Source organism: Furipterus horrens, unplaced genomic scaffold (genome assembly GCF_987537825.1).
Source record: "Furipterus horrens unplaced genomic scaffold, mFurHor1.1.pri manual_scaffold_10, whole genome shotgun sequence".
Classification (NCBI taxonomy): Eukaryota; Metazoa; Chordata; class Mammalia; order Chiroptera; family Furipteridae; genus Furipterus; species Furipterus horrens.
The window spans coordinates 83,117,586-83,144,917 of NW_028327180.1; the positions used below are offsets into that span (position 1 = coordinate 83,117,586).

The 27,332-nt window shown below is 39.2% G+C and overlaps 1 protein-coding gene and 1 long non-coding RNA gene across 5 annotated transcripts in view; one reads left to right on the top strand and one right to left on the bottom strand.

Annotated features, from left to right (window-relative positions):
- The window catches only part of DCTN4 (dynactin subunit 4), a 31,768-nt gene extending 10,234 nt beyond the window's left edge, over positions 1-21,534 (bottom strand). The window contains exons 1-9 of one of the 2 annotated variants that reach the window (XM_090288427.1): positions 21,261-21,534; positions 18,552-18,622; positions 14,296-14,474; positions 8,799-8,842; positions 6,248-6,355; positions 5,152-5,172; positions 4,516-4,589; positions 4,161-4,273; positions 3,753-3,862 (exon numbers count right to left, since the gene is read on the bottom strand). In XM_090288427.1, the coding sequence (XP_090144553.1) occupies positions 3,753-3,862; positions 4,161-4,273; positions 4,516-4,589; positions 5,152-5,172; positions 6,248-6,355; positions 8,799-8,842; positions 14,296-14,474; positions 18,552-18,622; positions 21,261-21,395 (855 nt within the window). In that variant the 5' untranslated portion in view covers positions 21,396-21,534. The remainder of the gene's footprint in view (positions 1-3,752; positions 3,863-4,160; positions 4,274-4,515; positions 4,590-5,151; positions 5,173-6,247; positions 6,356-8,798; positions 8,843-14,295; positions 14,475-18,551; positions 18,623-21,260) is intronic. The other variant, XM_090288428.1, reaches the window with a different exon arrangement.
- Positions 21,211-24,455, top strand: LOC150000873 (uncharacterized). Of its 3 annotated transcripts, none has more exons than XR_016513325.1 (3): positions 21,211-21,496; positions 22,186-22,320; positions 24,397-24,455. It is a non-coding gene; the product is annotated as an uncharacterized LOC150000873 (long non-coding RNA). The 3 variants fall into 3 exon arrangements; XR_016513326.1 differs by lacking the exon at positions 21,211-21,496 and adding an exon at positions 21,606-21,695; XR_016513327.1 differs by lacking the exon at positions 21,211-21,496 and adding an exon at positions 21,751-21,847.
- Positions 24,456-27,332: the final 2,877 nt, after the last annotated feature.

Sequence of the window (27,332 nt, forward strand, 5' to 3'; positions counted from 1 at the left end):
AAAGTTCTTTATTTTTTTATTATTATTTTTTAAATCTTCACTCAAGGATGTATTTACTGATTTTAGTGAGAGAGAGAGAGAGGGGACAGGGGGGAAAAGAGACATCAATGTAAGAGAACCTCTGACTGGCTGCCTCCCACCAGGGATCAAACCCACAACATAGGTATGTGCCCTGACTAGGAATTGAACCTGCAACATTTTGGTGTATGGGATAATGCTCCAACCAACTGAGCCACCGGGTCAGGGCTAAAGTTCTTTATATACACTAGATACTAATCCTTTGTTAATTATGTACCTTACAAATTACTTTCCTCAGTCTATGGTCTATATTTTCATTTTTGGGGGGTTTTCTCTGGAGTGGGGGTCAAGTTTGACTTTTAATGTGTCAAATATAAAACTTTTTCCTTTATAGTTTGTGCTTATCTGTCTTACCTATGGAATATTCCCTTATCCCAAAATCATGACGATATTCTCTTATAATTCTTTCTAGAAGTTTTGCTCTCCATATTTACTCTTTAAAGTTCCGGCCCTAGCTGGTGTGGCTCAGTGGATTGAGCACCAGCCTGCAAACCAAAGGGTCACCAGTTCAATTTCCAGTCAGGGCACATGCCTGGGTTGCAGGCCAGGTCCCCAGTTGGGGGCACACGAGAGGCAATGACACATTGATGTTTCTCTCCCTCTCTCCCCACTTCACTTCCCCTATAAAAATAAATAAAGTTCCCAATGTTCCTGAAATGTACTTTTGTGTACTGGGTGAGGTAGAGTACTAAATTTATTATTTTTTTCATATAATCATGTGGCCTAGCAAAATTTAAAAGGCTATTCTCTCCCAGTAATTTGCAATGCCATATTTAGCAAAATCAAGTTTCCTCACATGCATGAGTCTTTCTGCTTTCTCCATTATGTTCGAATAGCCTTTTAATCTAACATATGCAAGTTTTATTTTGATTATATATACATTATTTTTTAGTCCTCATACAAAGTTGGGTACCTGCTGTGCAACATGCTTTTTGCCCCTAAAAACATATCCCATATTAATTAGTATATTCTTTTTTATAGACTTATAGCACTTATTGTATGGATGTACCCTAATCTCTGCATATCTGGTTTGTATTTATAGAGGTGAATCTTCAGGGCAGACTCCTAGAAGTGAGGTTGATGGGTCAGGAGGACATACAGCGTCCTTACTTTCAGAAGATTTTTGTGTTATTTGTCTGGTTTCAGTATTAGGGCTTTGCTTTTATCTTCTGAAAGAAATTAGTCAGTGTAATTTCTTCCTTAAATGTTTGGCAGAATTCACCAATGAACACATCTTGCCCCAGTGCTTCTGTTTTAGAAAGTTATTGACTCAATTTCTTTCATAGAAATAGGTCTACTACGACAGTCTATTTTTAAGTGAATTCTGGCAGTCTGTGTCTTTTAAGAAATTGGTCCATTTCATCTAAGTTATCAAACTGATGGGCACAGAGTTGTTCAGTCTTTATTATCCTTTTCGCTTCCATGGAACTGTAATGATGTCCCCCCTTTCCATTCTGATATTAGTAATTTGTGTCCTCTCTGTTTTTCTTAGTTAGCCTGGCTAGAGGCTTATTTTATTAATTTTTTTAAAAAACTAACTTTTGATTTTCTTTTAAAAAATATTTTATTTATTTTTAGAGAAGGGGAAGGGAGGGAGACAGAAAGGGAGAGAAACATTGTTGTGTGAGAGATTGGCTGCCTCTCGCATGACCCCAACTGGGGACCTGACCTGCAACCCAGGCGTGTGCCCTGACTGGGAATTGAACTGGCAGCCCTTTGGTTCACAAGCCAGTGCTCAATCCACTGAGCCACACCAGACAGGGCAGCTTTTGGCTTCACTGATTTTCTCTAATGATTTCATTTTCAATTTCACTGATTTCTGCTCTAATTATTATTTCTTTTCCTATGCCTGTTTAGATTTAATTTGTTCTTCTTTTTGTGGTTTCCTAAGGAAAAAGCTTAATTTGTGATTTTTGATCTTCCTTTTCTAACATACGCATTCAGTCTATAAATCCCTCTAACCAATGCATCCCACAAATTTTGATAAGCTGTGTTTTCATTTTCATTTAGTTCAAAATATTTTTAAATGTCTCGAGATTTCTTTTTTGACCCATGTGTTATTTAGAAATTTATTCTTTAATCTCCATTTATTGGGGATTTTCCAGTGATGTTACTGATTTCTAGTTTAATTCCGTTTTGATCCAAGAGCAGATACTCTATGATTTCTATTCTTTTAAATAATTATATTTAGCGATTGATAGATATGATATAACTGAGTTCAACTATGTCCTTACTAATTTTTCGCCTGCTGGATCTGTCCATTTCTAAGGGTGGTGTGGGAAGTCTTTGGCCATGACAGTGAATTCACCATGCAGTTCTATCAGTTTCTGCCTCACATAGTTTGACACTCTATTGTCAGGCACATACTATTAAAAATTGTTATTATCTTGGAGAATTGACCCATTTTCTATTATGCAATGCCCTTCTTTATCCCTCATAACTATCCATCCTTACTATGAAATCTGATCTGTCTGAAATTAATAGGTTACTCTTGCTTTCTTTTGATTAGTGTTAGCATGGTATATTTTTCTCCATCCATTTACTTCTAATCTGTATGTGTCTTCATAGTCAAAGTAGCTTTTCCTTTCTTTTAAAAAAGGTTTTCCATTATAGAAATCTTCTAATGTAAGCAATACAGAATAGTATTATATATCCCTAGGTACCACCATCATCCAGCTTCAACAATCAGCAATTTGTTAGCAACAACGGCCAATTTTGTTTGATCTACATTCTCAACCACTCCCCATGCTTGATTATTTTGAAACAAATGTCAGATGTTATGTGATTTCATCTATAAATATTTTTGTATGTATCTCTAAAATATACAGATTCTTTTAAAGTAACAATACTATCATTTTCCCTAAAAAATAAACAATTCTTTTAATAGCATTAAAAAAAATAGTGTTTAAATTTCCCCAAAGGTTTCGTAAGTTTCTTTCCTTCCCACCTTTCCTTCCTTCTCCTCTGGCCCCCTTCTTTTTTTTGTTTTGTTTGCATCAGTAATTAGATAAAGTCTACACACTGTTCAATATGTCTACTGAGTCTCTTCTAATCTTGCTCTGTGTTATTTGTTAACAGTAGCCACTATTCACGAACGGGTATTTAAATGAATTAACATGAAAGACTCAGTTCCTCAGTTGCGCTATCACATTTCAAGTGCTCAGCAGCCACGTGTGACAAGCGGCAACCATGCTGGACTGTGTGATACCAAACATTTTCATCATCACAGGAAGTTCTATTGGATAGGACTGATCTAAAGGTTTCCTTTCTTCTTTTCTTCTTTACAATTTATTTTTTGAAGAAATTCTGTTGTTTCTTCTATAGATTCCCAGAGCCTGGATTTTGCTAATTTTTCTCCTTCCTTGCTTTATTTTAAATTATTTTTTACTAGTCCTATTCGTTTCCTCTCTACTAAACCTATAGCTATATATTCTTCCACTATTCTTTCAGGGGTTAGTACTATGAACTTAACTTTCAGATACCTCAGTCTACCTCACTGAGTTGGGAAGACTGAGTCTATGTTGAAAGCATTTAAAATAGTGTCTGCACACCTATATATTCTCTATTATTTACTACATCCCAGAGGTTTTGAAATTGGCCAGATACCAATCATGTTTACTTTATTTTTGCTTTTTCCTGGGACAAATGGCAACTCTACAGAAGGCAATACGTACCCGGCAACGCAGGGACCGCTTGATCAGAAGGTGTTTGTGACGAGGGTAGAGCTGAGAAGCACAGACTGGCTGGAAGTCAGGCTGTAAGAGGCGCTGCTGAAGGGTGGTTACTAGCATGGAAGGCAGAAACCAGGCTGAGTTTAGTTACTTGTTCAAAATCATACTCATATGAGATGATTACATAAAACAACCCTGCTTTTGGGAATAGTGTTCTTCAAAAAACCACCATATAGAAATTGAACATTTGAAAGTTCTTCAAACTACTACTTCTATTAAATCTATTTTATTTTCTACCTGATTCATTTTATTACTAACAACTATGCAAGTAGAAGTCTCAAATCACAAGGTACAAAAGTAACAAAATCAGAATTTAAAATACAAACAAAGTAGAATCATGTATAAAATTACCCTCTGTTAAATTTACTGGTCTCATATAATAGTCTTCGGGTAGAGGTTCCACCTCATCTATAGCTTGAGCTGGCTCAATCTTTATCTCTTTCTGGTCTTCTCCTTCTTTAAGGCTAAAAGAGAAAAAGCAATAATTTCTCAAGGGCCCATCTGATTATCTTTAAAGTCTATGATATCAAAAATTGAAGTATTCCTCTATTATAGAATATTCTTTCTGTTTAGGTCTTTTCTATGTATGAGAATCTTCTCTACCATTGGCGACTGTTATTATTTATCTACTTAAAAATCACCTTCTTTCAATATTCTTTTTGATACCTGCTTTTTTTCTTCAAAGGCACTTAATGTCCAAACTTACGAAAGTCCAGCAAGGGTACTGATGGTTGCACCAGCTCGTGGTCGCTGAAGCCTCGTTCCAAGCCCATATTTGTCCTAAACAGAGTTCAGAAATTCCTATTAGAAATTCCATCTTTAAACATCCTACTTATCAAAAGAAAGAATTTTGGGTGGGACAGCATGAGAAGCTCAGGGAAATAAGCAAAAATCAAACAAACAAAACCAAAACAAACTAATTTGAAAGCTTCCTTTAAAGCAAGGGTCCCCAACCCCTGGTCCTGGTCCACGGCCTGTCAGGAACTGGGTCGCAAATGAAGCTACCAAGCTCCGCCTCCTGCCCAACTCCCCCTTTCACAAAACCGGTCCTTGGTGCCAAAAAGGTTGGGGACTGGTGCTCTAAAGAGAGGAATTTGTAGCCCCAATCAACTTATTCTTAAAGTAATAATAAAAGCACCAAACATGGAAACTGGAACTACATTAATATAGTAAAACTGAACATAATGTGATTTTTTTTACTATTAATCTGAAAGTATCTAAGCTATGGCTAAGATCAGAGCTATGTGGATTGTCTAAGACACATTATAAATGTCTTCTTGGAACACCCGTGATCGTCTGCTAACTTCTTCAGGGTTAGCAAGAATGATAAAAGAGAACTTACCACTACATGAATAGTGTGTTGCTGTAGGCCCCCAAATAGCAGCAGGTTGCAACAGAGACAAAAAAAATGCAGCGTGAGATAGAAGCAAACTCATACAGCAGGCAGGTCATGAGGAAAAGTTGGAAGAATGAGGCTCTTTATTCAAATCCCTCTCCTAAATACACTAGGGCATATGCTGTCTGTACCACTGGACTATGCAGAAAAACCCACTAATACTTTGTTCAAGTCTTTGGCAAGTATAGATGCTTTGTGAGTTTTAATGTTTTATTAAATCTAGACATTTATATATGGACCTTACCAATTCTTAGGGTTTCAATGGCTTAACTGATTCTCATGGAGAAACAGTTCGACAAGTTATTTAACCTTTAGAGGTCTCATTTCCTCAACTGTAAAATGGGGATATACCATCTATTCCACAGGATTATTGTGACAATTAAGTGCTTAGCAATCACTTATTGCCATTCAACAAATGGTATTTATTAAATGCCAACCTGCTTGGCTCTAAGCAAACACACAGAAAACAAACTGTTCTGTGACAGCAAATGAAACTTGGAGACAACAACGAAAGCTCCAAATCCTCATCTCTTGCTTCTGATTGGTAGCATACAGTCTAGCAAAGAATGACTTCCATAAATACATCCTATCAAAAATTACACTTGCATGTATACTATTTATTTAACCACACAAATACACTGTGTAAAGTCAGTGTTTTTTTTTTTTTACACTGGAGAAATATGGAAGGTGCCCCAAAATTATAACTAGAGCTGAAAAACCACTTCTGAGTTTCTGTAATATCCAAAAACTGTAACAGCTCTGTGGTGCCTACAGATTAAACACTTTCCTCTTTGGAGAATAATCAGAAGAGAAAGGGGAGTGATGGAGAAGGAACCACATATGTTCTTAAAACACAAAGACAACTAATGATATGGTAAAAGCATTAACTGCTAGACTTAAACCCTATAATCTGAGGAACGTTTCTCTGTTTCCCACCCTTCAGAACCTAGGGACAATGACCGCTTTTTGAATAGCCACTGTTCTTATGCCACAGAGGTTTTGATCAATGAACTGCAAACTCCTTTTTGTACTAAATCCTCACCGAAAAAGCCAAAGGCATATAGTTTCTACGCCGTGCCAGTTTCTTGCGATCTCGCTCAACCTTCTCTTTCTGAGCAAGCTGCTGGTAATATTCAACCAGTTTGTTCATCTGTAATAAATCAAAGACTCAGTATTTGTTTCATGAAAAAGCTAACAGGAGACTTACAAAATTAATCTACTTACTAGACACATAATAAACAGAGAAGACAAATTATTAAGGTGGCAGGTTTGCCCTTTTCTTCGAAGAGAATTTATCTTCATTACATGATCTATTTTGAAATTGAAATGGAGCCTTCAAGGTCAACAGGAAGAACTGCGCAACGGAAAGGCTTGGAAATGTCAGGCTCTCTACTCACTGCTCATTTACTTCATTACTTATTTCCCCTCACAAATGCTCCTATTTTCTCTGTATGGCTACAGGACCATCTAAGAATGTAACATTTCATACTCTATTTTCTCCCCCTACTCCATCACACATTATCATTTTTACAATATATTTTAATCATAAAAACAATATATGCTCATTGAGAAGAGTTCAAACAATATACAAACATAACACATAAGTGAAACTTCTCTTTTATCTTTTGTGCCCAAATCTAGTCTGTCCTCACCCAAGGCACCTACTATTAAGAGTTTAGGTATCCTTCTTGCACACTTATATACACAGGTATGATGGTATATTTTTCATAGATTAAAAAAACCCATGTACTGACATATAGCTTTTATATGCATATAAATACAGGTCTTTTTATTTTTCATAAGAAAAAAACTTATAACATTCTTCACTGAAAGTATCATCAACTTCCCATCTCGTACATCTACCTCATTCTTTTTGAAGGCTACATCTTATTACACAGTACAGATGTCCCAGAAGGTATTTAATCCTTTCCTATGACAGGACTTAATGGTCTCCTGGTACCCACTCTTGTCCTCTTAATTCAGTAGCAATTATGCTTTGAGAACACTAATTTGATCCTGTCAGGTCTCTGCTTAAAACCTTTAAAGGCAACCTCCCCTCCACACCCCCACTATTATTAGGGATTTCTGGACCCAAGGGTAGGTAGGACGATGACCATGTCCAGCTTGAAGCAGCTAGAGGAGCTTGAGACCTTCGCCCATTGTCCTTTACAAGATTACAAAGGGTCTTAATATCTGAGAGGGAGGGGTAGTTATTTTTTACGAACCATGGGTATGGACTTGGGGGGTGATTGCTGGGGGAGGGAGATGTTAGGTGGAGGGGAGTAAAGGGGAGAAAATTGGAACTATTGTAACAATATAATCAATAAAGAAAAGCTGGAAAAAAAAAAGCATTAAACTAAAAAATAAATAAATAAATCCCAAAGAACCTGTAAAAAAAAAAAAAAGTAGAAAAAAAAAAAAAAAAAACCTTTAAAGGCTTCTTACACTCCTTAACTTGGTCTACATGGTCCTACATGGTCTGACAGCAAATACTTCTTTCCAGTTGCTCGATGCTATGTTCCCCTCGTCACACTCACACTGTCTACAACCTGCTCTGCTTCTTCCACTTACAAGCTCCTTGCATATGCTATTCCCCTGCCTTGAATCCTTTCCCTTCTGTGCCTGCTGTCCTCGAATCTTAGCAACATCCTTAGATACGGACATAACTATCCCCCTAATAAATGTCCACATGGCACAATTTCTCTTCTTTGTATTACTTAGCTTTTCTTTTACCTGGGGATTATTTTATTCTGTTTTCCTCAGATAACAGGGACCATGCATTTCTATGTTAAGGACAGTCTCTGGCATAAAGTAAGTGCTCAATAAATGTATGATGAATAACTATATATATTTGTGCATAAGTGTAAATATTTCTGAGGGTCTGAATCTAGGAAAGAGGTACTGCTGAAAGTTCAAGAAACGTGTACTAATGTACGCTAACAACAATATATGTAAAAAGGTACAATTCCTCACACTATCATCCAGGGTATTTTTTCTAATTTTCGTTGATGTCATAAGTGGATAATTATAAATTGTTCTTTAATTTGCAATTTGATTGTACATACTTCATTTCAATAGTATTTCATTATCTTCCTCACATTCTGCTTCAGGGACAAAATAAAATCAGCTCTGATATATACTACAGAGATCAGTTCTCTATGAACTGCTAAAGGTTGTTCTAGTCATGATTGTATAAGCAACCACTATTAAGTCAGAGGGCATCTTCTAAACTAGTGGTGTTTCCAGGAGTTAAGGTGTCTATATGTTGATGATACTTCCAAGAGTATTTGAGAATAAAAGGAACCTCAACTCAGCAGGTATGTGAAAAACAAAAATACTGTATGTCATTTCCTTTTTTCAATTCGCAACTTGAGTACAGAACTAAAACTATACCTAGGTTTTTCTATTAACTTAATGGAAAAAAACTGCGATCGTGATGTAATGTCTTACATGAAAAAGCACTTTCTATGTGTAATAGACACCAAAATATACATCATGAATTTCTAAGAATAGGCCATATCCACTGACAAAACAGACGGTCTTCAGTCTTTCTCTCCATCTTTTCTTTCATCCTCCAATGACCTTTTACTCACCCGCTGAGTGTGAGGATTTTCAGGTTCCTGCCAACCACCACTAGCTGTAAAATAAAGAACATTAAACAAGAACTTTACAATTTGATAACTGTATTTTCACAAGAGGCCATCTGCAGGTCACAATATAAAAACATAAAATCACAGAACTTCCAAGAACAAGTCCTAAAAATTATATATACCAGAATGCTCAGAATAAAATTTTTCTTTAAATATAATAATGGTGATAATAATCACCACCACAACTAACGCATGTTTATCTTCTGTGCCGGGCACTTGAAATGCATTATATTTCATTTTATTCTCATAATAACCCTGTGAGGTAGGAACATTTATTACAATACTAGCCTTATTTACAGATGAGAAAGTAGAGGCTCAGAAATAACTTGCCAAAGTCACATTGATAGTAAGTGGTTAAAGCCAGGATTCAAACTCTGACTCTGGAGACCCTGCTCTTATCTGCAACACTGTGCAATTTCTGTGTTTTATGACCCTGGTTTGGAAAAAAAATTTCTTACATGAGAAACAAACAGCACAAGTCATAAAGGAAAAGATTATTCCAGAAAGCTAAAAGTAAAACCATAATGAATACTTTCAACAAATGGTGCTGTAATAACTGGATACCCATATATAAAAAAATGAACCTCTACCTTACCTCACAACATATACAAATGTTGCCCTGAAATGGACAATAGACTTACATGTAAGAGCTAAAACTATAATCTTCCTAGAAGAAAACACCAGTGAAAATCTTAGTGACCTTGAATTAGACTAAATTTCCTCACTAGGATACAAAAGGCACAAACTGTAAAATAAAAAAATTGATAAATTGGACCTCATTTAAATTAGCAGTGTCTTCAAAAGACACTGCTGAGAAAATAAAAAGGCAAGCCACAGATTGAGAGAAAATATTTGCTAAACATATATTAAACAAAGGACTTACATCCAGAATAACCAATTTACAACTCAGTAAGATGACAATAACTCAGTTTAAAAATAGGAAAAAAGATCTGTACAAATACTTCACCAAAAAACCCCCCATATATGTGTGTGTGTGTACATATATATATATATATATGTACACACACAGAGATGGCAAATAGCACATTAAGAAAATGCAAATTAACACCACAATGAGGTATATTACTACAAACTCACTAGAATGGCTAAAATGGAAAAACGTGGCAATATTGAGGGTTGTTGAGGAACTGATATTCTCCTTATATTGCTGATGAGGATCCAAAACGGTACAGCCACTTTGGAAAATAGTTTGGTATTTTCTAGTCATTAAACGTACACTCACCCTATGACCCAGCAATTCCACTCCTAGGTATTTACACAAGAAAAATGAAAACATATCCACAGTAAGACTTATAGACAAATGTTCATAGCAGCTTTATTCATGAGACGAAAACTTGAAAAAACCCAAATATCCATTACTGGAGACTGTGCTATTGGGATGACCAAAAAGTTTGGTTTTTTTTCTGTAAGATGGCTCTAGTGGCACTTAGTTGTCTTTAACTTCATTCAAAACAATTCTGTTAGACTGTATTGTGACAGCTGTCATATCAGTGAGCATTAAAAAAAACCAAACTTACCAAAATTGGTGAATTTTTGTGTAGCCACTTAAATATTGAACATGGAAGAAAATACACAACACTTTTTGGCATATCATGCTTTATTATTTCAAGAACGGTAAAAACAACTGAAATGCAAAAAAGATTTGTGCAGTGTATGGAGAAGGTGCTGTGACTGACCAAATGTGTCAGAAGTGGTTTGCAAAGTTTCGTGCTGGAGATTTCTTCCTGGATGATGCTCTGTGGTTGGGCAGACCAGTTAAAATTGATTGCAATCAAATCGAAACATTAATTGAGGACAATCAATGTAATGTTACACAGGAGATAGCCAAAATACTCAAAATATCCAAATCAATAGTTACTGTGAAAATGAAAAATGTATCTTTTATTTTATGGAAAAACTAAAAGGACTTTTTGGCCAACCCAATATATACATACAACATATTTACTAATCAACAATAAAAAGCATAAATATGGGCAAACCTCAAAAGTACTATGCTAAGTGAAAAGAGACACAAAAGACTGTACTAGAAGACTCCAACTACATAAACTTCTAGAACAGGCAAAATTACAGTGACAGAAAGCATATCTGCGGGTCAGGAGCCAGGAGGTCAGGGGAGACACTGACTGCAGAGGGGCATGAGGAACTTGATGGATGATGGAATTGTTCTGTAATGTGATTATGGTGCTGGCTGCATGAGTATAGATATTTGTCAAGAATCATAGAAGGCTACATTTAAAATCGGTGAGCTTTATAATATGTAAATGATATCGCAATAAAGCTAATCCAAAAAAGTGAAAAAATAAACTATAATGAGGTACCATTTCACAACCATCAGTTTAGAAAAACAATACTAAGAATTGCCAAGGACCTAAAGCAAGGGGTAGTCTACTCTTATACATTACTAGTGGAAGGAAAAACTAGTAAGCCATTGTAGAAAGCTAAAGAAATACACAACTTAAAGCCAACAATTTTACTTTTAGTTATGCAGAGAACCCTTACTTTTGTGACTTAGGAAACACAGACAGGAATGTTTCTAACAGTACTGTTGTCGAAAGGAAAAAAATGACAACCGAAACGTCCATTACGAGGAGACTAAGGAAACTGTGTTAAGTCATGTATGAAATCAACTACTATCATAAATATAATACTAACAGAGAACAGTTGTAGCAGGATATAAACAGTATGTTTCCATTTGTTTCACACTGAAAAACATCACTTGCTGGTCGCTAAATACGTCCGTGGGGAAGTATGAAGACTTGCATGGACGCTGATAAACACTGAACTCAGGATCGTGATGACTACCTCTCTCCAGGAGGCGGGGAAGGGGGATGTGTTGGGGGAAGCAATGCCAGGGCTTTAAACTGTTTGGGTTATATTTACTTTCTTAAGCTAGAGGATAAATACATGAATGTGTATGATTTATGTAAGTTAAAATAACTTTTTTCAAAACAAAAAGGACTCTTGCTGAAGGTGCCACTATACTCCCTTGCAAGAAATGGCAGTAACAACATCCTTTCCTACATTATTCATATTTTAAAGGTTTTCTACTTAAGGCAATCAGGAAAAATAATTACGTAAAAGAAACGTTTTAGTTGTAAGATCTTTAAAAATCTGAATGTTCTTCTTAATTGCTTCTTTAGAACTGGTAATTTTCTCTAAAGAGCAGTTTCAGAGACACAACCATGCCATTGTAGGTTTTCCTCTCCGCATTACCGCCACAATGGTTTACTTAAAAACAAACAGTTCCAGCTGAAGTGGTTTCAGAGCTCGTTAGCCACCAATGACATCATGGAAAAATGAAATTATCTGTCCTCTTTTAAGAGCTCCTAGATCTCTATTACCATTGTCAAGATACAAGAAAGGGATTTCAAGACGCAAGCAGAGGTTCTAAGTTCCGAAATAAAAAATTCTCTAATCCTAATGGCTCACAATCCAAAAAGCATAAACATTCACTTACAGAGGAACAAATTAAGAAATCTATTTGGATTTGTGGGCTTTGTTTCTTTAACTTGCTAAAAAGTTATATCTAACTTAAATTCATAAACAAATTCAAACAACTTACTTGCTAAATTGAAATTAAAACACATACACACAAATATTTACTCAAAATCTGAAAAGCTGCTATGGAGTCATTCTAATATAAATCACATTTCAGGAAATACCCACCAATGAGCACTTTTAAGGAACTAAGATGTGCTTGTTTAGTTAACGTTTCTTGTTTTGAAGAATATTTTATCAACAAAGTCAAAAGAACAACTGAGAGCTCAAGAATTCTAAACCAAGAGGCAAAGTAAACAGAATCAAGGATTAAATTTTTAAGAATAGAGCTGAATCTAAAGAAACGTCACCCATATTTCCTTCCATACTGTGTAAGAATTACCTATCTTCATTTCAGTTATGTCACATGACATAATGAATTTGTTGTGAGCTTCCACATATATTAGTAAGCAAAAATCTTTTATGAAAATGCACAAACAGGAATTTTTAGGAAGCCTAAAAAGCTTTCAAAAAATTAAATGGAATTTCAGAAAGAAAAAAGATAACAGAGTTAGCAATGCTATTACTTAGATAAAAAAAGCAACTCAAAATTTTGAACTGACTGTATAAAGTATTTCTATTCTTAAAAATATAAGAAATGAAAAAATAAAGGAAGTTTTTCCCTCCACTCTGAAATGGTCAAATGATGGATAGGTAATTAATGCCTTAGATAGTCTTTAGGTCCAAACACACATAGTTTTTCTGTTTCACTGAGAAACATTTTATACATGTATATGTACATACACACACACATAAACACATACACATATACATACATGTATCCTTGAGCATGTGTTTGAATGCTTCAGGATAGATGCTTGGGACATGGAATTGTTGGGCAGAAGGAAAAAGCAATTTAAAATTTTAATAGACGTTGTTAAACTACTCTTTAGGGTGGTAGTGTATGAAATAACTTCCCATATTCTTGTCAACACTTGATTATTAATAGATTTTTAAAATTTTACCAAATCAGTAAAGTTTTAATTTGCATTTTCCTGATTAGTAGTAAAGTTGAACATACCTTTCTGAATATTTATTGACTTTTAAAGAAAATGCTGCCTCACCATGTTGTGTGTGGAAACAAAAAAATCAAATCAACTGAACAATGAAAACCAAATGAAGAATTCATATATTCAATACAAGTTCTTTGTTCCCAAAGAACTCGCATTAGAGTTGAAAACACTTGAAAAATTCACATACAAATAATATTAATGGTACAAGGCAGTTCAGGATTTCAAAAGAAAGAATACAGAGATAAAAAGAAAGGTCTATAAATTTTGAAAGGAGAGAAACATGGAAGGGTGAAATTTAAAAGGTCTGGGTGTTTCCATGGAATCTGCAAGGTTACTTAAGAGTGTGAGGTGAAGATGGATACCACTGTAGTTCTCCTGTGGTCCCTTCAGGGTGCACATTTTGGTTACTATTTTTATTTCCACTCTGTGAGCTGTTGCTCGTATCTTTTTGCCTGTTTTTCTATTGAGTCTCCTTCCTGTTGATTTATAAGGGTTCCTCATCTTTGGTTATTTATCTTTAGTTTGTTGTATATGATCCAAATATTTTTCTTAATTTATCGCTTTTATTTTTAACTTTGCTCATGGTGTGCATCAGGAGCATTTACTTTTTATTTTTTATAAAGAGCATCAATATTTGGAGTTTAAGAAAGTGTCAGATATATAAAAGCTATTTTACCAACTCTAAAACTGGTTAACCTAGTCTTAAATGAAATATTGGCCATTAATGTGGGAATTTGGGAATGCAAAAGATTTAGCGACAACATACTCTAAATTTAGGTCCTATTACCCAACAGGGTAACAAATAATCTGTGGGCAGTAACAGCACTGCTAATTTCACAAAATCTTAAACTGAAGTATACATTACTCACCCACAGATTTGTCTGCCATGCCCACATCTCTTGAGGTCCAGCGACAAAATCCACAGGCCAGGTAATAGGCTTTCTTCATGGTGGTCTTGGCTGGGTCATCTGGAAGCTGTGTGGAGATGCTAGTCGCACGGGTGGAGAGGGTGTGCATACAGCCAGGACAGTCAAAGCAGTTGGCGCACCTACGATACAAAAAATACAATTCATTCACTCAACAAGTATTACCAAGTACCTACTATGTACCAGACATTGTTCTAGGTGTCAGAAATTCAATCAAGAACTGTAAAGAAGTGTCTCTCAAGCACAAAGAACAAAGTATTCCTGAGACTCTTACAAACTTTGTTTTAAAATTTCAAAAGTATTACATGTTCATTATTAAAAGAAAAAAAAGCAATCATCACAAAAGTTCCTAAAGAATTAAAAGCCTGACCCAATCCTACTTCACAGAGGGAATCAGTGTTAACCATGTGCAGTTAACTATTTTCAGGCTCTTTTTATGCTTGTATAGATCATAAAGAGTTCTGAGGAAAACAGGAATGTCACAGCTTGTGCCTCGAGAGAACAGATCAGTTGCACAATGGAAGACTGAGAGGCAACCATACAATGATCTGTAAAATTGGTTTGGAAAATAATTGCTTATTTGCTGTGCCGGAGAGCTGAAAGCGGTACCAAACAATGCTATCAAAGTGGAATGATTCAGAAGTGCTGCATTTTCAGGGCTTTCTGGCACTGTCCTCCTAGTCTTCAGCCAACATTTCCTCCGCAAGGGCCCCTCACTTTGTTGCTTTAAAGTTTTCTACCACCTGAGATTATCAAGATTCACCACCAGTCCTGGGCTTGGTCTGAAGTTCCATTCCATAACTCCAACTGGCTGCGACATTTTGCTGTATGGATAATATCCTCAAATAAGGATAACAGTATCCACCTCACAGGGATATTTTCAGGATTAAATGATAGAATTAATGTGTGGACAATATACACAACTGTTGAGCTTACCAGAAGGTTTTTCTCAGAGACAGGAAAGACAAATAATTGTTCATATCCATGGAGGTGCTAAGAGTATGATTAGTGGCAAAGGATTTTCACATCAAGTGAAAAACAAAAAGCACCCAGGAACAATGAGCACACCTACTACACAGATATTGGTTTTTAACACCAATTTCCAATAAAAGAAACCAAGGCTCCCTGGAAAAATGGCTAATTCTAGGACTGAGGCAGAAAATATACAGGATGAACCTAGAATATCTTATAGAACTGGGAAGAAAGAAAGTGCTCTAAAGAATGAACAAACAACCCACACACACAACGACTGGGGTAAGTCAAAGGGATAGAGGAGTCTGCTGAAAGTTTCCAATGGCCAAAGATGGACCAATTTGAGCAAACACACACAAAAAGTAGTACTGAATTATAACCTAAAGTATAAAATAAATATCCATGAGGTCACTCTGCTTTTAAGTCAATGATTAAATAAATAAATGGGGGAGAAGAGAAAAATGTTTCATGTAAAATAATTCCAAGTAATTTATGTAAATAGCCCTCACCGAGGGCGAACATAACTCCTCGCTATCTAAGTGTGGGCTGTGACAGTGATTTTCTTTCTAAAGAATATAGCATGAAAAAGGTGGGGGGCAAAGAGTAACTTTACATGGAAGAAACCTGACAAGCACTAGCTAAGGCCAGGTAATCAAGGTTAACATCAACAGTGATAGTCATATTGATAGCATGTTCCCTTTATATGTTGAAAGATGCACTTTACCTCTCCCCCAAAACACAGTCCCCCAGCTGATGAGAAAAACATCAAATTCCAACTGAGGGACATTCTATAATATATATCTGGCGATTACTCCTCAAAACTGTTAAGGTCATAAAAACCAAGGGAAGTCTAAGTGAATGTCACAGCAATAGGAGCCTAAGGAGACAATATAATGTAAATATCCTGAATAGGACCCTGGAATAGAAAAAGGAGATTTGGAACAAACTAAAGAAATCTGAGAGACTTCCGGCCAAGACTGACATGCTCCATCTCCCTCCACAAATAAGAAGGACTACAACTACCGCAAAACCAGAAATAACCAGAAGTTCCAGAAAATAAATGCAAGTCCAACAAATGAAGTTATAAAGAAGTGGTGCTCGTCCGGACAGGCAGGAGGGGCGACGCTGTGCTGTCCGCAGCAGCAGCAGCAGCGATGGAGGCAGGACGGCGGTAAGCACAGACACTCGTATTTAGGGGAAGGTGAGAAGCGCCTGGGGAGCGCCCCTGGCTGCAGACCAGACCCATCAGCTTGCGATTCCAAAGCCGGGGAAGGGAGACCTCCATTGCCTTGGACTGTGAGGCCCGGAGCGGATCGGGACGGAGGAGGAGCCTACCAGTCTCTCAGCGGAGAGTTAACGGCAGGAATCCATCTTGGACCCCCACCCCTGCAGAAAACACCATAGCGTGGTGAGATGGGTCGCCCGGTGGTGACAAGTACACGGGGCTCTGCCCCCTATAGTGTAGGAGGTGTGACAGCCCCGCCCAGGAAGCAAAGGTAAACACAAAACTGTCAGGATGGCACAGATCATGATAGAGATCCCGGTGATGCAGCTGACCAGACAGCAAATATCTAATCTAACGAAGCAGCAGACAGGAAATCTTTCTGAGGCTCAGTTCAGAGCTTTGGTTATACGAAAGCTTACAGACATAACAGCAGACCTTAAACAAGACAGGGAAGGAATGAAGGCTAGTCCTGCTGAAATGAACAAAAACACATATGTAATAAGTGGTGAGAGAGAAAACCAGGGATGAAATCAACAAATTGGAACATAGGGAAGGAACAAACAGTCAACCAGTGCAGAAAGAGGAAACAAGAAGTGAGGAAAATGAGGAGAGGCTCAGAAACTTATCGGACAGCTATAAGCAGGCCAACATCTGAATCATAGGGTTGCCAGAAGGTGAAGAACTAGAAATTGAAAAATTATGTGAAAAAATAATGAAGCAGAACTTCCCTAACTTGGGGAAGGAAATAGACTTACAGGTCCAGGAAGCACAGAGAGTTCCAAAACAACTGGACCCAGGGAGAACCACACCAAGACACATTATCATCAAAATGTCAAAAATTAAAGATAAAGAGAGAATCTTACAAGGAGCAAGAGAGAAGAAGAGAATTATGTACAAAGGGGTCCCAATAAGACTATCAGCTGATTTCTCAAGAGAAACTCTGCAGGCAAGAAGGGACTGGCAAGAAATATTCAAAGTAATGAAAAGCAAAAACCTACAACCACGATTACTCTATCCAGCGAAGCTGTCATTCAGAATAGAAGGGCAGAGAAAGTACTTCTAGGACAAAGTAAAACTGAAGGAGTTCATCAGATCCAAACCACTATTATATGAAATGTTAAAGGGACTTGTTTAGTTGAAGGAGGATCAAAACTATGAACATTAAAATGAAAACTGTATCACAACAACCAACAACAGAAGCTAGGGAATTGAAACAAAGGCAGACTAAGTAGGCAACAAGAGTGAGAAAAGAATTATAGGTATGGGGAACATTTTGGGGGGAGGTCAGCAGGGGGGTAAGGGGGAAAGGGAGGGAGATGGTACAGGAATTAAGAAGCATAGTAGGAGGGAGTGGAGTAGACAGGAAGATGTTGAGAAGAACTATATGCACAACCAGTGGGCATGGACTAAGGGGGGGACAACTGAGGAAGGGGGTCACTGCGTGGAGGGGAACAAAGGGAAAAGAAATAGGGACAACTGTAATAGCATAAACAATAAAGCATATTGGAAAAAAGAAAAAAGAAAAAAGAAATCGGAATAAAATGTGGTCAGAGTGTCATTCCGATACACCAAGGTTGCGCGTTCAATCCCTGGTCAGGGCATATACAAGAATCAACCAATGAATGCAGAAATAAATGGAACAACAAATGGATGTTCCTCTTTTTTCTCTTCCTTCTTCCCTGCCTCCCTCCTTCCTTCTCCCTCTCTCTCTCTCTTCCCCTCTCTCCCTCCCTAAAATCAATTTTTAAAAACAGGGGAGACTGGGTACGGGGTAAATAGGAATTCTTTGTGTCACCTTCACAATAATTCTTAAGTCTAAAACTGTTCTAAAATGAAATATTTATTTAAAGGATCAAAGGACATTTTATCGTTGGCAAAGGTGATGCAAAAATAAAAATGGGGGAAAAAATCTAGTTAAAAAGTAAAGAGTTAATTCCATATGTTTTCTTACCAGCTATTACAAAAATAGTTGAGGAAAGCAAAAAACAAATCCTGGTCTTACCTGTTCTTTTTTAGTTTGGCTTCAGCTGATGGCATATTTTCTAAGCAACTGGGACAATAATGGGAGTCCACCTAGAAAGAAACAAGAAATTTTAAAAATCATGAGGAAAAGAAACTCAGTTTAGCCTCTGTACATGTCTCTGCCAAATAGTAAAAGGTGAGAAACCACTTATCTGGCAAAGAACCTAAATTGTTTTCAGCTTAGGGTTTATTCCTCAATCACCTGTTTGTTTGTTTTAATCATCCAGACTTTCTAAAACCCTTCTGTTTTTCCATTTTGATCTTTCCTTTTCCCTTTCATCAGGATTTTGTGAATTAGGTTTGTTAAAAATTATCTATGTAAAAGAAGAACTCTATAATAATCTAAAGAATAGACTAATAATAATCTAATTTGTAAAGCTGTGATCAAATGTTCTGCTATCTAATTAGCTGTATTGGATTGTAGTTATTTGACCAAACTTAAATTGTCAGAGTTAACTTAAAAGAGTTTTCTCATTACTGAAGCAATAAGTGTTCCCTAAAGAACAGTATAAATTATCATTTACAAAGTCAGCTAGTCAACCAATCAGATATTTAAATGAAATTTTAAATTACAATTGTATTTAACTCAAAACATGGTATAAAAATTAAACTCATAGTAGTTTTTAAGGTCTGAATAATTATTTTGTTAAACATAGGTAGATCCTATTTGACTATTCTAGAATTCTAGTCCCCTGCAAATGGAAAGACAAAGTCACTTGAACATAAGTACTAGGATAAAAACTGGCTTCTTTTTTCATCATCTGCTATAAACAGACCCATCTTTGAAAAAGAGTAATAAAATTGCAGCTCAAAAATCTCCCAAAATGTAAAATATAGTATTGCTAACTAATATTTGCACTGACTCATCATAAAAGGCAAACTATAGATCATTCCATTGTGCCCCTTTCCAAATTATGCTGGTTCCTTCACATGCAGCTCCAATCCTGGTTCTCCATTAGAACTTTCTGGACTCTCCAGCCCTCACCAGTCTCATCCTTTCCCAAGCCCTAATCGCCTCTATCTCACAGTACACACCAGTCTGTAAATGCTGCAGTTACAGACTGAATGTCATAACTGAAGACATCCTTAGAGAGCGTAAGACTGGGCTTCCCAGTCACCAGCAAATGTGACTCTAATCCAATATATTGTAAGGGTGGAGCTGGAACAGTGAAGCATCTAAAAGAGAAAGGACCTGCCAAGGAGATTCATAGATAGACACACACACACACACACACACACACAGGAAGTATTAATGGAGAAAAAAATCCATGAAAAATCAATGCCATATCACACATATATAGCATTTATTTTTCTTCTTTAAGTGCCTCCCCTGACTATTCTTAATATTGTGAAAAATATCGCCAATTAAATAATAATTATTAAAAGTATGTAAAATGGCTTACAATATTGGACATTAAAAAAAAAGATTTTATTTATTTTAGAAAAAAGGGAAGGGAGGAAGAAAGGGAGAAAAACAATGTGCAAGAGACAAGTGGATCACGTGCCTCTCCCACGCCCCCAGCTGGGGATCTGGCCCACAGCCCAGGCATGTGCCCTGACCAGAACCAGCCCTCTTGGTTTGCAGGCAGGTGCTCAGTCCACTGAGCCACCCTAGGCAGGGCTGGACATGTTTTTCATATGCATGTTTTTAACAGTCCAGGGATCCTCACTGAACTTCTGAATCGGGATGCTCATTTTCAAATCCTGGTTCTCCCTCTGACCCCCAAATGTCCGGCTCTGTTGACTTAGAGCAAACATGATGTATCCATTTATTTACCTGTAAATGGTATTCTTTTTAAAAAAGGTATCCACTCCGTTGGGTTGCAGAAAGATTAAAGGAGATTATGTAAAGCATATGGCATATAGAAAGTACTGAATAAACTGTACTATTACTATCAGCTTTTCCTTCATGAGACTGTGAGATACTCAACAGCAGGGTTTACGTCTCGCTCATCTTTTAACCCCCCCGAGTTTACCGAAAGAATGAGATGAGCCAAGCGCTACAAAGGTTTTGGGTTTAGGGATTTGGTGACTTTTTTTACGGGGTAGGGTGTTTTACCTTCTGAGCAATCCCACCCCCACCGTCTATTTGTTGTGAAGGACTACCGCACGCGACCCTCAGGGGACGCGCCAAGAACAGAACACTTCAGCTTCTTACAGGACTGCCCTGTACCGAACGCTTCTTGCTCAGCTCTCCCCAGCCCAACCTCTTCCCTGCTGTAGGCGCTGGCCTGAGCCAGCAGTCTGATGAGGCCGAGTCTTAGACCACAGTAGAGGCAGAACTTTCAGGATGGGAGGGGCATGAACAATGCCGACGTCCTCTCCGCGCAAATCAATCATGGAAAGACAGTGTGTCGCCCCCGAAATGGCGTGAACTTGCATGCCCACACCTTTTTCCTTCTGACCCACCCTATTATCAAACCTCCCAAGAAAAGAGCCAGGGTTCCCAAAGTCAAGTTTGTCCAATCAAAGGGTGCTCTGGAACCAGAAGATCCGCTCTGCCCCACCCAAGGCCGCTCCTCCTTTCCAAGTGACAAATGACAAGCAAATTAAAGCGCAGGCAAATCTGAGTGACGGAAAACAAGCCAATCAGCATGCTGGCAGAACTTCCCCTCCCGTCGCGGTGACTAACATGAACGCCTCTCCCCCTCCCCCAACACACATACTCTCCGTGGGACGACTGCATTACCTCGTGAGACACGCATTCCAGCGACCGCAGTTCACTACAATAGCGGCAGAAGTAGAGCTGCGAGAGAGGGGCCCGAACCTTCTTTTCTCCGTGGACTAGGTAGAGAACCCTCTCCGATTGTAGCAAAGACGCCATCTTGAGGAGGGAGGCGTCAATGACGCGCCTGCCCTGTCACGTGATCCGAGAGCCAGCGTTTTCCTCACCGCCTTCCCTACGTCTTTCAACGTAGACTTGACGTAAGTTTTCCGACCCAGTGGGGCTTTGCGCCCGCGAGAGACCAAACGCGCGTGCGCAAACACGGATTCCCGGTTTCTTCCCCACCTTAGGCCCCCGTCCGCGTTTTAGCGTCAACAGCCTGTAGGAAACAGAAGTACAGAGGCGCAGATCAAATCCGGACACACTCAGTGCTCATCTTTTGTTTCTTCTGGGAGGAAGGTTGCTGTTTTGTTTTATTGACAACTGCCTGTCCCGCCCTCACCTAGGAAAACATCCCGAAAGTGGGTAGAAGATTTTAGGAACAGAGTTCCGTGGAAACTGAACAGCGGAGCGTCATACCAACTTTCTTCCAATAGTCTTGCCGTTGGCCTGTAGGAAACGTTCACAGTCATTATTTCATAATGATAGTAGGCAGTTAGACATGAGCAGGGGAAGAACAGGCCAGGTACAGGTGGAAAGCACCACGTACCTAGCCTCGGCAAAAAGGGTGGGACCTAATCCCCAGGGTGATCTTTCCTCCTCTAGCATATTGCAGGTCACGTGGTTTAGACGCCCTGCCCTTTTATATCCGCTGCTCAGACTGTTCAGACCCCTTGACTTTTTCTCCTCTGGCATGTGATTAATCATGTGGTAGCCCGCCTACCGCCCCACCTTAATGGAGGAAAGCATAAGCGCTAAAGATAACATCTAGACCTCACTTGTGTTTCAGTTCCAGGCCCAGAAGAACAGCAAGGCCAGATGGGGGTGACAGCCCTGGCTGATGTCAGGATGGGCCCTGATAATGACCCTCTGCCCTGGGGCCTACCGATAGAGACCATGATTCTGAAAGAAGGCACCTGAAAAGGTGATGAATATTCCATTGATATACTGCCCTGAGATCTCCAGATAAAAGCCCTTAAGACAAAGGACTCTTCCCACTCTTTCTCTCCAGCAGACCCACACCTCCCCTCCCCCTTTCTTCCCTCAAGGCACCTACCTTTGTTTTCTTCTAACTAAGCTCCAATGGTATTTCTTTTGCTGCTATAACTTGTTTACTGAGGCCACGAAGTCCAGCTCACTTCTATCTCCATTATTTTCTATATCAACTTCTGATTGTATTTGATTCTTGGCTCTGAATTCTTTCTTAGGTAAATGTAAGGATCCAGGTCTAACATCTGGTGCCATTTTTGCCATTAACAATTTGAAATTTCTTAGACTGTGAGCTCATCCACACAGAGCCCATATCTCATTCATTTACAGGTTTCTGGTACTTAGCATTAGGATTCAGTCTGTACGGTAGATCCCATATCGGCAGTTTCACTTGCTGTGTTTCAAATGTCGTTAGAAAATATTAAATGGAAAATTCTAGAATTAAGCAATTCATAAGTTTTAAACCATACACTGTTCTGGGTAGCCTGATGTAATCTCGTTCCATGCCGCTCTATCTTGCCCAGGAAGTGAATCATCTCTGTCTAATGTATCCATGCTGTATATGCTCCCAGACCATTAGTGACTTACTAGTCACTTAGACCTGGTCTAGTGTCTTTCACTTAGCATAATGTCCTTTAGCTTCATCATGTTGTTGCAAAAGGCAGAATTTCCTTTTTTTTTTTTTAAAGCTGAGTGAGGTTTCACTGCTCAGTGACCAGCAGTCACCAGTAGCACAACCCCAACGTGTAGGTAGCAACTAGAATGGGCCGTGGACAGTGGCAATGCACAGACACTGGCAGGGAAGCCAGGTATTGGGAGCAGAGGGAGAAAGAGGGCACCCAGGAGGACACCTGGCTTGGTTTCTGAGGCGCACAGTGCCACCCGGCTTCAGTGGTCCTTGCAGGCTTTACAAAAACAGCAGCCATGGGTTGGAGTTTGTTGGTGCCTGTCATGGTGTCCTGATGTAGTAGACTGGATGATTTAGAATCATCATGTACTAGAAAGATCCTAGTTCAATCCCTGTATTTTTCAGATGGAGAAAATGGGGTCCAGAGAGTCAAAGGAACATGTCCACAGGTTTTCTCATTCTTGGTACCATATTCCGTTCTCTAATTCCATAAATGCAGTTCCCTGCATACCACGTCAGTTAATTTATACCCACGGCCAAGTAAGAAACCTGTTGCTCTTTTAACAACACTTAAAAAGACATAAAAGAGAGCCCTTGCTGCTGTGGCTCAGTGGATTGAACGTTGGCCTGTGAGCCAAGTGTCGCTGGTTCGATTCCCAGTCAGGGCACATGACTAGGTTGCACATCAGGTCCCCAGTTGGGGGTGCAAGTGAGAGGCAACCACACAGTGATGTTTCTCTCTCTCTCTCTTTCTCCTTTCCCCTCTCTCTAAAAATAAAAATAAAACAAACAAATAAATAAATTTTAAAAAGACATAAAAGAAAAGAAAGCAAATGCAAGGGAAAGTACGATGCTAATGGATAGTCTATTCGATTTGCCCTGGATGTTTGCTGGAATTGCATCATTCCCATTTTGGGCGCATGTGTTTCACATCTCTGGAATGCTCACCTCTTGGCTTCAATGAGAATTTCTCAAGCATACCTCACACCTAACCAAAACTTGTCCTCTTCACACTCCCTTCTCTGTGCTCAGTAGGCTAACTGGAAACTAATGTCAGTCCTGTGGCATCATGGAACACTTCCTCTGCTGAGGATGCGGGACGTAGCTGGGCATCCTATTTTGGCTGGAGGATGCACAGGATAACCTTGGGTTAACCAGTGCTCAAGTGAGACCGCTGGCCCCAGAAGTGTTGGCTCATAAGAAACAGCTCACGGCCATACACTGTACCACTTATCTCATCCTCTTGCATGTTTGCCTGTTCACTCCTGGGAATTCACGAATGACTCAAGAGGCCATAACTCTCAGGGAAATAAGGGTAAAATCATGAAACAGTAGAACCAGAAGAAACCTTAGAGATTAACTAGTTCACTCTCTTTGTTTTAGAGATGGAGAACTGAAGCCCAGAAAAAGGAAGGGACTTCCCCAAGGCAACTAAGGAAGTGAAAGGTGAAGCTAGGGTTTGAACGCAGGTCTTCATTTCAAGTTTATTGCCTGCATGAACTTGGCTGGACCTCCATGTGTACACAATTCACCACCAAACGCCAAGGCTCAGTCCTAGGAGACGACCAGTGTAATGCTTGTTGAATTGAATAAAAGTAGAACTGAAGGTTGAACTCCTGCCTAACTCAGTACCTGACAAAGAGCATTTGTTGAATGGATGAATGCCATCTCCATCTATTTGAAACTTGCTGGGAGATGGAAGATGGTAACTAAACATTTTCTTCTTTTTGATTTTTAAGCAGTGCTTTCTTTTAGAAGGTAAAGGAAAAAAACAAGAGAAGCGAAGCAGATCACAAGTTTAAATAGATCAGGATAGGCCTTGTGAAAAACTAAGATTTGAGTAAAGATTTGAAGGAGGTGGGGAATGGGCCTTGTGGATATCTGGGGGAAGAGTGCTACAGGCAGAGGCTGAGCAAAGTCTCTAAGGTCTAACTAAGGAACAGCAAAGAGTCACACACCAGGGAGGTCCTTTTTGGGCCAGGGGATAAGTCCATTTCATGATTTGATGGAATTCAGCCACTGGGAGTTTATTTACTCAGAAATTATCAAGACTATGTGTTTCTTCTCCCTGAGGTCAAAATCAAAACATCATGGAAAGGAGGAGATGAAGCTAACTTATTGGTTCTCTTGTTTACTTTGTTCCAAATCACGAAGCATTCTGATTGCCACACAGGAAAGCATATTTCACAAAAGGCTCAGAGAAAGAGCCAGTGGGTTGCTAAACATGTTAATCACATATTAATGCGTGGTTAGAGCTCCAGCTGGGGCTGAAAAGGAGAACTTGATGGGGGAGAGAGAGCCAGCCCACTTGGAATGGTGCCAAGGGCTCCTACAAACAAGATTTGCCCCTTGTGGTGAAGGCAAAATGAGTTAATAAAAGTTAATGTGGGTAGAACATAGAACATCATAAGTTGGCTACATATCTGTTATTAGGCCACAGAGTTCAGTTCAGTCTCCTCATTTACAAGTGGGAAAACAAGTTCAGAGAGAGGAAATGGTTCCTTTGAAGTTACATTGGATCTCCAGCTTACTCAATGAGCAGGCGATTGGTTTCTTTTATTATGTTTGGATGATTGGGCTTTCCAGTCTTGCCCACACTCCCATCTTGGGTGCCTCTTACAATTCATTTCTGGGAAGCTCTTTTAGACTTTAAGCTGATGTTGGTGCTTCTTCTGAGAATCTTTCTGCCCTCATGGGGAAGTTCAATGGGATGTTTTGTTACTCTTGAGCACCTGTGGAAGCCAGCTCCAAACTGGCCTCAGTGGTATTCCTATCCTCGTGTACTCCCCTTCCACGTTGTACCAGGGCTGTAACCAGCAGCATACAACCGAAGGAGTAGGATGATACTTCTGAGATGAGAGTATAAAAGTCTGTGGTGTCTGTGTTGAGTGCTTTCTTGGATCACTTGCATGGGGAAAGCAAGTTGCCAGTTTGGGAGCAGCCCTGTGGCCACATGGCAGGGAACTAAAGCCTCCACCCAACAGCCAGTGAGGACTGAGGTCTGCCAACAACTAGTATATGAGCTTGAAAGTGGAATCTCCAGTTCCAGTCCAGTAGAGAGATGACCATGGACCCAGAAGCAGCCTGCCTGTGATCTCCACCTGACTAAGCAGCTTCTGGACTCCTGACCCCCCAGAAACTCAGATGCTCAATGTTCCTTTTAAGCTGCTAAATTTTGAGATACTTTGTTACACAGCAAAAGATATCTAATACACCCACCTTCCCTTACCAGTTAGCCTGTGTTGCACAGTGCACATCTCTGCTCCCTCCACCATTCTCATCATCGCCTTATGCGCTCCCCACGTATCCTCATTACCAACTATGTGAGTCCAAAACCGGAAGTCATCGACCCTGCTGAATCACTGTGATAACCACTAGGAGCAGGTGGTGGGCTAAACTTGGAATTTGAGAAAGGCTTAATAAAGGGATTATTTGCAAAATTGTAAGTGGGGTGGAGAGTCATCGCAAGGAACACTGCAGCCCCCCAGGGCTAGTGAAGGTGGATGCTATTTATGGCTTGAAAGGGTAAAGAAAGGGAGCACTTCCTGGAACCAGGGGACAGGAGCTGAACCTTTGGGTCCAGGACAGAGCCAGGTATTCGCTGCCCTTGGGTGGGAGGTGGGGGGAGGGTAGAATGCAACACACCCCAGCTTTTGCTGGCACTTCCCTCTTAGCTGAACCCAACAGGAAGCCAGACATCAAGAAAGCCTATTTTAGTTTGGGTTCTCTCAGAAGCAGACTACGAGATAAGGGTTTAAGTGAAAGTCTATTTAAGTAAAAATGTATTTGAGAGATTCAGCATGTACCAGCAGAGGAGCGAGGAAGTGATACAGGGAAGAAAGGGGGCCAATAATATTGTGTTATTAAGCCAGCTATAATAGAGGTTTAGTCCCACAGAGAAACTCTGGGAACCAATGCAAACACACGCCCCAGAATTATTCCACCCAAGGGTGAGGGAGTTTGAGAAGTTATGCCTCTGAAGTCTGGTTGAGGGTTGCTCTTGGGATTGGGTTATTTCTTGGGTACTTTTGGATTGCCAGTCTGGCAGACAGGCCTTTCTGTGGGTCTGAGGACACAAAGATGCAGATATTGGCAGTTGGAATTCTGGGGAGAACTGAAGTGGGTGAGGTCTGTGGAATTTGGGCAGGACGTTGACAGCTCCTGCTGCAGAGCTCACTGATGTGGGCTGGACATGGTACCACCCCACGCACACAGCAGGATGGAGCAGTGTGTGCAGGGTGAATCTGGAGGGACAAATCAAACTTACATGCATATTAAAAGTAAATAAGTATTATTTACCAATACTCTAAAATTTAATA